Source organism: Oryza sativa, chromosome 5 (assembly GCF_034140825.1).
Source record: "Oryza sativa Japonica Group chromosome 5, ASM3414082v1".
Lineage (NCBI taxonomy): Eukaryota > Viridiplantae > Streptophyta > Magnoliopsida > Poales > Poaceae > Oryza > Oryza sativa.
Genome location: NC_089039.1, coordinates 8,926,962 through 8,939,100, shown reverse-complemented (window position 1 = coordinate 8,939,100; position 12,139 = coordinate 8,926,962). Strand labels below are relative to the sequence as shown.

General features: G+C 46.5%; 1 protein-coding gene across 1 annotated transcript; it reads left to right on the top strand.

The window, feature by feature from the left end:
- The first annotated feature begins 1,091 nt into the window (after window positions 1–1,091).
- Window positions 1,092–2,381, top strand: LOC4338208 (xylanase inhibitor protein XIP-like). Its single transcript, XM_015784423.3, has one exon. It carries the CDS (start codon window positions 1,161–1,163, stop codon window positions 2,052–2,054), a length of 894 nt encoding a protein of 297 aa, XP_015639909.1. The 5' UTR covers window positions 1,092–1,160; the 3' UTR covers window positions 2,055–2,381.
- Window positions 2,382–12,139: the final 9,758 nt, after the last annotated feature.

Genomic DNA, 12,139 nt, shown 5'->3' with positions numbered 1-12,139 from the left:
AAAAAACAAAAACATAGTTCATCATACTAGACTAGTCAGCGTTAAGGGTTAAATTATAAGTATAGTAAAGTAGTGGTGTCTATTGATGTTGTCGTTAACTTTTGAACACACGTTGGATCAATTGTCTTATTTAAAATTTTGTGCAAATACGTATGATATAAATCATGCTTAAAGTATTTTTAGTTCTAAAATAACTCACAATAAAATAAATCATAATTTTGTAATTTTAAATAAAAAGAACGGTGAAACAAGTATTTAAAAATCAACAATGTAAAATATTAAAGGGAAAATTGCAAAAACCATCCCATAGGTCACTTGAAGTTTGACATTCCACCCCATAAGTCATTTTGTTGCAAATACCCATCCTCTACTAAGTTTTATTACAAAAACCACCCAATGCGCACGTGCTTAACCGAATAAGTTCGTTATTGCTGATGTAGGTTTACCACAGGCTAAGCTAGCCAAATCAATCTTGTCAAGTGATTGCATCAGGCTTATTTTCCTTATTGCATATAGCAAAACTCAGTATGACAATGTTTAAGCTTTCGTAACAATTTTATTTATGGAATCTCATTAAAAAAAGTGTCAAGAATACTCTAGAAGTATATAGTTTTGGTAAAGAACATATTGATGACTCCTATTTTATAAAAACACGTTGATTCGATTAAACATGTGTTTACTAGAGTGGTTTTTGCAACAAAATTGAATAGGTGGGTGGATATTTGCAACAAAATAACTTATAGGGTGGAATGTCAAACTTCAAGTGACTTAGGAGAGGTTTTTGCAGTTTTCCCCATGTTAAAATAATATATTAAAATAATATGGCGGTAGTAATCTTGGAAATGCTTAATTTCCATTGATTCGAACTGTAGTTGCACGCGCGCGACAGCGCTAGCTGTCCCCACTCCCCACCCATCCTGCTTCCTGGTGAAGCTGGTTTCCTTCCCTGCTCATCGTCTGATCGCCACGCAAGCTGCCACGTCGCCGGCGGCGCGCGAGAAGCTAGGAAGAGACGTCCAAACATCGACGATCCAGCTGAGAACACGCGCGACATCCCTATATATACCCATACACACCCCTCCCCATTCTCCGCATCACAATCGATAGGTAGCTAACTACTCCATCTAGCTAAGACCCGTAGTGTATAGTAGTCAAGATCAATGGCGTCCCGACGCCTTGCCCCGCTGCTGGTCCTACTGCTCTCGTCCAGCCTCGCCGCCGGCCAGAGCACCGGCGACACCGTCGTGTTCTGGGGCCGGAACACGGACCAGCTCGAGGGGTCCCTCCGTGAGGCGTGCGACACCGGCCTCTACACCACCGTCATCATCTCCTTCCTCAGCGCCTTCGGCTACATCCCGGGCACCTACAAGCTGGACATCTCCGGCCACACCGTCTCCGCCGTCGGCCCCGACATCAAGCACTGCCAGTCCAGGGGCATCCTCGTCCTCCTCGCCATCGGCGGCCAGGGCGGCGAGTACTCCCTGCCGACCTCCCAGGCGGCCGTCGACCTCGAGGACTACCTCTGGAACGCCTTCCTCGGCGGCGGCCGCCCCGGCGTCGCCCGCCCCTTCGGCGACGCCGTCGTCGACGGCATCGACTTCTTCATCGACCAGGGCGCCACGGAGCACTACGACGAGCTGGCGCGGCGGCTGTACGCGCACAACAAGGACTACAAGGGGAGGCTCGGGGTGATGCTGACGGCGACGGCGAGGTGCGTGTTCCCGGACCAGCGGCTGCAGGCGGCGCTGTCCACGGGGCTCTTCTCGCGGATCCACGTCAAGGTGTTCGGCGACGGGCGGTGCGCGTCGAGGAGGGAGGAGCTGGAGAAGTGGATGGCGGCGTACCCGCAGAGCCGCGTCCTCGTCGGCGTCGTCGCGTCGCCGGAGGCTGACAGGGACGGCTACGTGTCGCACAAGGATCTCTACTACGACGTGCTGCAGTTCATCAACAAGCTGCCCAACTATGGGGGCATCATGGTCTGGAACAGGTACTGGGACAAGAAGACCGGATGGACGGCTGGTAATGAGCCTGGTCTCCTGGATCAGGTTCTGTGATGGACGGCTGGTAATTAACCAGACCTTGATCCATTTTCACTTTGATCACTGATCACTTCACTGGATTCATGCACGAGCTACTACTAGTACGTGCACAAATAAAGTAAGTAATGTCATGTGACGTGCATGCACAAATAAAGATGGAAATGATATGATAAAAGATTGGGGTATGTGTGTGTGTGTGTGTTGGATAATGTAATGTAATGCACAAATAAAGTGAGGTGATCAGGACGGGCAGGCTTACTTTCTTCTGGGTGATATGTTGTATGTATTTTGTTTTATTGGATTGGAATAAATATATATATATATATATATATTTCATCGCCAGATATATATTCTCCCAAATCCAAAATTTTATTAATTCCGTGTATACTATTGTGGATTTCCTCGAGGATGGATGCTTGTCACCGACAAGTGCTATCTTGTCCATTTCGTAAAGGCACAATCTTCAAATTGTAAGCCGATCGAAACTGGTCTGTTGCTACATGGCTAGCTAATTTAATTAGACGGACATGTTTCATGTCTACTTGTCGACGTTAGCTAATTTATGCACGCCACTATATAATTCTATGATCGAGTTAAGTACTGTAACAAGACCAAATGAACATTGCATTTTACTAAGACATGACTTGTATCTTTGAGAACCTTATTCTTGAGGAATGAGGAAAACGATATTTTGATATCAGTTCAATTGGACCAATATATTTTGTTTTTGGAGAGTAAGTATCAGCCAAATAAGACCACGTGGGAGGTATCATTTTTATGCTTCTAAGAGTGCCACATAAATAACAAGGCATTTAATTCATTATATTAAAATAGTTCGTACAATACATAGTGTTATTTTTGTTGTTTCATAAGTAGTGCATGCAAGAGATAAATTGTATTAGAAACAGTGTAGACATAGTTCCATCTACATGAAACTTATTTCTCTCACGTCATTAATTCCCTGCCACATCATAAAAAAATGGTGACATGCCACCCTATTTAATGAGTATGAAACTCTCATTGGGAATGGCCTAATGCAAATTTGATCGGTCACTGTTGACTATTGAAAATCAAGAAACAATATTGCAAAGTTAATTAACAAATTGAAAATCTCACCACACATCTTACGTTTTTTAGACCGTTAAATATGCTTTGAAATTCGTACAACCCCTGAACTTTAACTCTCCGTCACCCTTCGATTCCTCGCTATCTCTCCGTCACCCTTCGATTCCTCGCTATGGCCAACACTTCTCCGTCCATCCTTCACCCCGATCCCCCACCTCCTTTGTCACCTAGTCTTGCCAGTGTTGAAAGCAGCCAGCGAGGCCCGCCAGACCTCCTTCCTTCTTGTCTCTCCACCCCCATCAAGCTAGCAGTAGCCTTGTCCATACAGTCTTCCTTATCTTCGACAGCTTACCATCGCCGGAGACATCAGCGTTACCCACCTCCTAACTACTCGCTCCACTTTGCTTCCACCGCCAACACCGGTTTATAGCACGCTGCAAATCTTGTGGCTTAATGCATGCATGTGCTAGCTACTACTATAAATAAATAATTTGTCTAATGTGATGCACGCACGAACAAAGATCGAGATGATATGATAAAAAATATTAGTGTGTGTTGGATAATGTTATTTAATGCACAAATAAAATGAGGTGATCAGGACGTGCAGGCTTACTTCCTAGCTTGTGAATGATGATATGTTGCATGTATTTTATTTTATTGGAATAATATATATTAAATCCACATATTCTACCAAATATTGCAATTTTATTCCGTACACACTATTCTGAATTTCCTTGAGGATGGATACTTCTCACCAATAAGTGCTTGTCCATTTCATAAAGGTACAATCTTCAAATTTTAATGGATCCTTTGCAACAAAGGGTTTGAAGGTTTGGAGGGATTCAATTCCATGGATTTTTTTTTCTTATGTGGTCCTTTGTATTAAAGGACTGAAAAAATCCTATGAAATTCTATTGAACCGACTGAAAAAATAGGTATTTTGGATAAATATTCACATAAGGTCCAACATCTTGAAGAAAAAATCATTGGCGTATATATCTCTTGTGATTTATGTGTTTTTACTGTGCTCCATCCAAACAATCATTCACCACTAAAAACGATTTTCCTATACAGGGACCATTTAGATTGCAGACAGACCATAACTAGTCGCATCTGGGAAATGGGCTCATTTTCGCATGCGGTCCATTTAAGAGGACCTCACACGAAAATGAGCCTATTTTCAGTGTAGTCCTCTTAAATGGACCGCACACGAAAATGAGTCTATTTTCAGTGTGGACCTATCAAGAGGGCCGCACGCAAAAATACCCACTCCCTCTTTTCCCTCTTACCCACAATAAAATGAGTCTATCTATCTCTTTTTCTCCTCACTCCTCTCTCTACGCGCGGCGCCTCTCCTCTCCTCTCCGCGCGGCCTATCCTCTCCTCACTCCTCTCCTCTCCTACCGACGGCGGTGGTAGACGTAGGCGACGGCGGCGCGCGGCGACGGCGACAGCGGTGGGCGTAGGCGACGGCACGCGCGGCCTCCACCACGCGGCGGCAGTGGAGGCGCGGGATCCAGCGGGCGGCGGCCAACCCCCGCACGGATCCGGCAGCCGGCCGCCCTCCCCACGCGCAGGATCCGGCTCCCCTCCCCTCCCCTCCCCTTCCTTCCCTCCCCAGATCCGGCGGAGGGGAGGGGCGTCGGTGGCGGTGTGGCCGGAGGGGAGCGCGGATCCAGCAGCAGGCAGCGTGGAGGCCGGCCGGAGTGAGGATCCGGCGGCGGGCGGCGCGGAGGCCGCCACCGATGACAACGAGGACGGGAGCATTGTCCTCGGCCAGCGATGACAATGAGGGTGGGAGCGATGTCCTCGGCCGACGAGGAGGAGGAGGAGGAGGAGGAGGAGGCAGCGGCCGGGAGGTGCGGCGGCAGCGCCGATTCTAGGGTTTTTATTTTTTTGAAATTTTTTTTTTTTTGGATTTTTGTTTTTCCGTGTAGGTGACATAAGCACCCGCACACAAAAATTGCGATATTTGCAGACCCTTGGGTGCGTGCGGGCGGCCCACCCACACGAAAACCGGTTTTGACCGCACGCGAAAATCTTTCTCGTATTAGTGATTACTGATGTTTTTCTGTATCTTTTTCAATCCATTGGTTGTGAAGTGCGATGGCACTTCAATTCTATATTTTTGCTATTACTATAAATTGAGAATGCTGCATTTCGATGAAGCCTTAAGGCCCTGTTTAGTTCATACCAAACTTCCCCCGAACTCCCAACTTTCCATCACATCACATCACATCCAAAATTTTCCTACTCACATAAACTCCTAACTTTTTTTTCCAAACTACCAACTTTCCCTAAACTTCTCCCCAATTTCAGGAAATAAACACAGCTAACTGACTTGGGCCCAATTCAGATTATTGAAACGAATCATTTGTTATATGTTGTGAAAAAAAATAATCAAAAAGCATCTTTCTAGTAATAGACCACTTTTTTAAACTATATATACGGGTAATTTTTAAAAATATTTATTCTATCTCTATAATCAAATATCCATTCATTAATCTAAATTAAATAGAGACAGAAATATCTGACATCTACTTGTCCATTAGCTAGTATCTGTGTACCAATGTATATATAATTCAACAATTGAGTTAGGCCTTGTTTAGTTGGGGAAAATTTTTGGGTTTGGTTGTCACATCGGATATATCGACACACATTTGAAATATTAAACATAGTCTAATAACAAAACAAATTACAGATTCCGCTAGGAAACTGCGAAATGAATTTATTAAGCCTAATTAATCCGTCATTACGATGAAACCATCTTTCGTGGAAGCCATTTTGGGTTTTCGCTGGCAGAAATTGCAGCCGCCACAAAGTAAAGACCAGTGAAGATGTAGATCTTCACTAGCAGTTATCTACCGCCAGCAAATAAATATATTCGCTGGCGGCCGACTAAGGCACAGCTTCTAGCAAAGACATATCTTCACTGGCGGTAGTCTTAGGACGGCCGCCAACGAAGATATTTCTTCGCTAGCGGAGGACATAGGCCAGCCGCTAGCAAAGAAATATATTCGCTTGTGGTAGTCTTAGGACAGCCGCCAGCGAAGATATTTCTTCGCTAGTGGCTTATTGATTTTTTTTGACACTTGGCCCGCTAGGAAAAATGCCCAAAGGGTTCTGGGAAAGGACACGTGGCCCGACAGCGAAGATAGGAACCGTCCGACTTCTGACATGTGGCCTACCTGTGAAGATGTAATATTTTTGTAAAACAAATTGAAACAATATTATATTTTTTTTCTTTTGTTTGTTCGTGTATTTCAGAGTCACACGTGGATGATATAACTAATCGAGCTATCGATAGAGTATGTTATCTTTCACGTATTTTAGAGCAACACGTGGAGTATGAAGCAGAATAATATACATATATAATTTCGAAGCACCTATATATGTACGTTGACAAAATTCGATCGACGACATATACAAATATTTGAATGTCTTACAAAACCTACCGATGACATATACAAGCTGCATCCAGATCATGACAAACCATAGCTATATTAAACTCCTGCTCTAGTTAGATAGGGATTCGTTCTCCGGCAGGTCCAAAACTCCGTCCTTGTCGAAAAACCTCCCAAGCTGATGTGCGCACTCATAGTGGATGAAGTAGCACATGTCCCGTTGTATGTTCTCCATGGATTTATCATCGAGCTCTCTTTCAAACTTGGGAAATTTTGGAAGCTGCATCCAGATCACGACAAATTAAGGAAATTATTGTCACGACCGGAATTAACCCAACGGGCGTTCCTTACGTGCGTGTATTATTCCTTGTCCCAAGAGGCAAGGTACACCAAAAGTTGATACATTTCAGAGTTTATCAAGCGGAAGCGTAAATAGTTAATTTATTACATGGGCGGCGAAGGCCCAGCACACACAAAGACAAACGGGAAACAGCGGAAGACTAGGGCGACGACCACAGGCGCTTGACGGCAGGCACGAGCTAAACACCAAAGCCTTCATCTTCCAGGGGCTCCTCTTCTGGGTTTGGAAAAAATTGAGCAAGACTAAGTACAACCACCGTACTCAACAAGACACACCCACAAGTGCAGGATAAATGCAAGGGAGTACAAGGGGGTTATAATATAAAGGGTTAGGGTTTGCAGTAAACAGCATTAAAAGACACTTAGTTGCTCAAAGCTATTTTGTAAACACGATTCCAGAGCTATACAATATTATTAATCAAGGCCGTGAACCCACACGAACCTGCCTTAACCCAAGGCCTACGATGATTCAGACCGAACTGGCAACCCGACCCTGGGTCCCAGCTCGTCCCAAGCCAACCCAGGCCAACCATTCCACATTTTAGTTGTTAAGCAGGTTTTAAGAATTAAAACGCTAACTTGGGTACATTGCTCGGCTTGCCCATAACCGAGGGCGCGGCTATTCGAATAGATTATACTCTGATCAGAGGTGTACATCTTTACCCACAAGACACATCTTCCTCACGTGTAACCACGTGCCACATACCACCACGGTATACAGACGGAAGACGTGACATAGTTTCCAACCCATCCTAGCCATAGACAAGAGTACCGACCCAACCCCACCTACGGCCGGAACCCCCGGGACAGGTAGGCAGGACTGAGCCCCTAGCAGCAGGACACCGGCCCTGTGCCATGACATCTCGACTACCGGGCCACAGCTCGTGTAGCCTTCATTTGTCCTAGAGATGTCCATCGACCCCCGACTTCGTCCATCTCCATCTGTGTACTTTTGTTTATAACCAGACTGAGCCACAAACTAAGCCTTACCCACTAGACATGTGGAAGTACGGTAGTGCTTTGCAACAGAGGCCCGAAGACCGGTCCTTATATGGCCGAGGTGCTACTATCAAAACCATGCACCCCGAGCCCAGCCTAAAACCATTTTGAGGATTTTGAATAGAGGGGGAGGTGTGAATCCAATTCCACAATAATCCAACCATTCCATAGTGTCCAGGTGATATGAATATCCCAAAGTCTAGAGTTGTAAAACCACCTAATGTTGCCTAATTAACCAGCGAAGCATCTACCTAAAATCATACTAGTGGTACCATGAGTAGAGTGTCCACTAGTTGGGGTTTTGTTTATTCTAGGGTGAACAAGGAAATAATAACAATAACAATAATAAGGTCATAACAAAGGTAAATAGGCATGGCTAGATAAAACAGTGATAACGCGGGAATTTAAATAAAGCGATAATGCAATAATTTAAATCAACATAATTTTATAAACTGGGATTCAATATGTTCAAGGATGATGTGACTTGCCTTGCTCGCTTTCCCAAACGTCGGCTTCAACTTCCACGAAGAGCGGATCTTCCGAAGCTGCAGCGTCTACACAACCAACGGAAAAGAAAAGGCCTTTACTCTAATAAACTCCATATAACAAGCAGGAACAAAGCACAAAAATGGGTTCTTGACTTCTTAAGGAAAAATTAGAGACTTGAACGGTCCAATTCCGAGTTCAAATGGCCAAGTTATGGCCATTTGAAGTTTATATGCTCTTTAAATGAATATTTGCGAATTTCTTCATTTAAATTTTAATTTTAAAAGGGTTTATTGCGTCAGCCGAGGGGAAGGGGCGCGCGGACCGGGTCCACGGGAGTGGGGCCCACGCGGCAGCCTCACGGTCCACGGTGGACCGGGTGCACTCGGGCTCACACCGGCCGGCGCCGTGGGTCCCACGCGTCAGCCGCACCCAAGGGCGCGGGCGGCTGACGGCCGGGCCCCACGCGGCAGCCGCTCGGTGCGCCCGAAGGCGGCCACGTCGGCGCGGCCGGCGGGAGGCGGCGCGCCCGCGCCCCTATGGTCGTCGGCGGCGGCCATGGGCACATCGGAGCGGCGGCCGAGAGAGGGGAGGGAAAGAGGGAAACGAGGCGGCGGTCCACGGCTCACCCTAGGTCGACGGCGACGACGAAAAGGCAGCCGGAGCGGAGGAAGGCGGCGGAGCGGCTCGGGTCGACGGGGACGGCGGCGCTCCGGCGGTCGACGAGCGAAACGGAGGGGTGGACGAGGTCGGCGAGCATGCAGCGAAGCCGAAGGAGGCGGCGCCGAGGTGGGAGGTGGTTTGGGGCGACGACGGTGGTGGACCGGAGCTCGGCGGCGACGGCGGAGAGAGAGAGCGACGGCGCGAGCTCGATTCCGGCGAGGAGGAAGGGCGGCGAGAGGCGGAAACGGACGGAGGAGGTGCGGGGAGGGTTTAAATAGGGTTGGAAGGGGGAGAGAGTGGCCGGCGGGGAAGGAATAGGCGCGGGAGGTCCGGCCGCCATCAATGGCGCCGGCGAAATTTGCGGGGGCAAATCCGCCCGTTTGAACGCGAGAGAGAGAGGGAAAAATGGGGGGAAAGGGAGAGGGGATCACGGGGAGTGATTTCCCCCTCTTTATTGCACGCGGGGACGGCGGGAGGCGGCGGGATTCGCGGCGGCGGCGGCGCTAGGGCGCGGGCGAGGCGGCGGGAGCGGCGGGAGGAAGGGGATGACGGGTGGGCCCCACCCGTCAGCGAGGTTGGCGGGCGGGCCCGCCCGTCCGCGGCGCGCGCGCGGGGAGAGGAGACGGAGGGGGAGGGAGATGGGCCGAGCCGGCCCAAGAGGGAGAGGGAGGGAAAGGGGACTTTTTAGAGTTTTTCTTTTTATAAAATCATTTTAACTTTGTTTATTTCTTAATAATTATTATTTGTGCTCTGAAAATTCCACTAAAATTTATTTACGCATTTTAGGCTTTTAGGAAATATACAAAAATCCTCCAAGCCTTATTTGACTTTTAACTTTGCACATTTTAATTGTTGGAGGCTTTCACACGGATTTTAATTATTCTAGGCATAATTTAGAGGATGTATTTTAGAGTCGTTTTGGGACGTGACAATTATTCGCAATAATACAAGCTAGCGATTAATTTAACAAGTGTATTGGCAGTTTGTACTTACCTCGTCGTAATTCGCGCAATATCTCCCATTAACCCTTAGGTACTCACAGATGTAATATCCGCCTAGTACGGTCCCATCGGTTGCTTGTGACACTTTCAACATCAATTATAAGGTATATTAGTTTATTAAATGGATACACACATGCATTTATGAAAATTAAGTAGCACTGTTTGGCATCCAAATGTACTTACCGGCCACTTATTGCGGATGAGTATGCGTTCTCTTGAGTTTTTCCATTGTCTGCCTTTCTGGTAATACCTTTTAAATGCACTGTTTGAAGATATAATTAATTTAGATTCCTCAAAGATAAAAACACGTCATGAGAATATATAACTTACAGATCAATAATTCTTAGCATTTCCTGGTATAATTTATATATCAATAATTCGTAGCATTTCCGGGTATGTATTGCTATCTTTGTCGAGAGATTCCAAGATGATGACTTCATTGTACTTTGGATAGAGAAGAAATACTATCCAATGGTTGCTGAAAATGAAATTGTTAGTTGAGCCGTGATTATATGTATATACTCGTAGTGGATATGAAAACTTACTCAAAGGCATATGGGGCATAAACGCACTCCTTGTCCTGCATAGATTCAAGCACTATAGCTACGCAAGTAGCCACATTGAGAATCTTTTCCTGATGCCTTTGTCCTATGTATTCTTTCCTCTCTTTGGGAGTCATCGCCTTAATGTGCGCCGGTAGCTTCTTCTCGTCTAGCGTGTAGGTGTGGTTCGACTTACTTATCCTGCACGGGTTTAGGTAGCCGACAGGCTTTCTCATCACTTCGGCTTCCACATAATTCATTCTGTCAACAATGGATGACCAAATCAGCTACGCAAATAGATATAACGATTTATTAACACGTTCAAGTCATGCACTTACAGACACCAGATGCCGATCAAATTGGTGTCCAGCCTCTTCCGACGGAAGAGGGAATGCATATCGGAGAAATGGACTTGGAATAGGCATGGCCCACTCCAGAAGATGTTCTCCTGCACGGCAACTGTAAATGATGTAATGCCTTTGATGGTGCTTGCCCTGATGTACCATTCATGCCACCTTTTTAATTGCCACGGTCCTTCTGTTGGTTGCCAGTCGTACATGAATGGTTTGCCATTCTGAAACTCATGTGGCACATCCGGGGAGTTGAGATAATCGTATGTTTGAACCCTTTTAATTTTTTGTTATCAAAATCAACATCTATGATATCTTTGTCCCTTCCGCGGAATGTCGTTAACATATATTTTTTCTTCGTCGCACTTTTTTCTTTGTGCTTGTGCGTCCTTACCATCACTGGCACATTGGCACCCTTAGGTTCCTCTGGTTGCGATTGCTCTAGTTGCGATGGCTTTGGTTGATTGGGCATTGCCTGTTCAGGCACCTCTTCAATTTCACCCTCCGCTTGCTTTTTAGGCTCTGATTGTGCAGTCTCTAATTGTTGTGTGGGAGACACTTCTTGAATTGCTAGCTCTGATTGTTGCTAGAAAAGCCCTCATTGTTCTTCTGATCCTGGAGGTGATGCATCTGCAGGATCTGATCTTGGAGGTGATGCAACATGAGGCTCTGATCTTGGAGGTGATGTAATAGGAGGCTCTGATATTTCCGGCGATCCAACAGCTTGCTCTAATCTTGGAGGTGATGCAACTGGAGGATCCCTCGGTTCTTGGTCCCTTGGTGGACGAGACGGTGACACTGGTAACCTTAGTGCTCGATCTGTTCCATCCGTTGACCCTACTTGAATATTAGTCTTGTGCCGGAGTATAAAGTGGTCGACGACATCTACAAGGTACACAATCCCCTCGGGTGTTGGAATGTCGATCTCGTGCATCCGGTGAGCCTCATTGACCGTCTGGAGCTCTACCTTGGCATAATCGTTTGGAATGTCTTGGCAATGAAATCTACGGCCCGGTATGAACCTCCTAGTTCCAACCGGTGTTTTCTTACACGGAGTATCCTTCGTTACATCGTCGACCGGATAGCTCGGGTCGGGCTCCGAAACCGCACCACAGTGCATCACTTTCTCGCTCCAATATCTACGACATTCCTCACGAGCTGCTGCCCTAGCCTGACAGTCTCTCTTCCTTATAGCGATCACGCTTCTTGTAGGTATGAGCATCATCTTTG

What these genes read in the sequence shown, in the direction of transcription:
- LOC4338208 (XM_015784423.3), top strand. Translation starts at nt 1,161, where the DNA reads ATGGCGTCCCGACGCCTTGCCCCGCTGCTGGTCCTACTGCTCTCGTCC.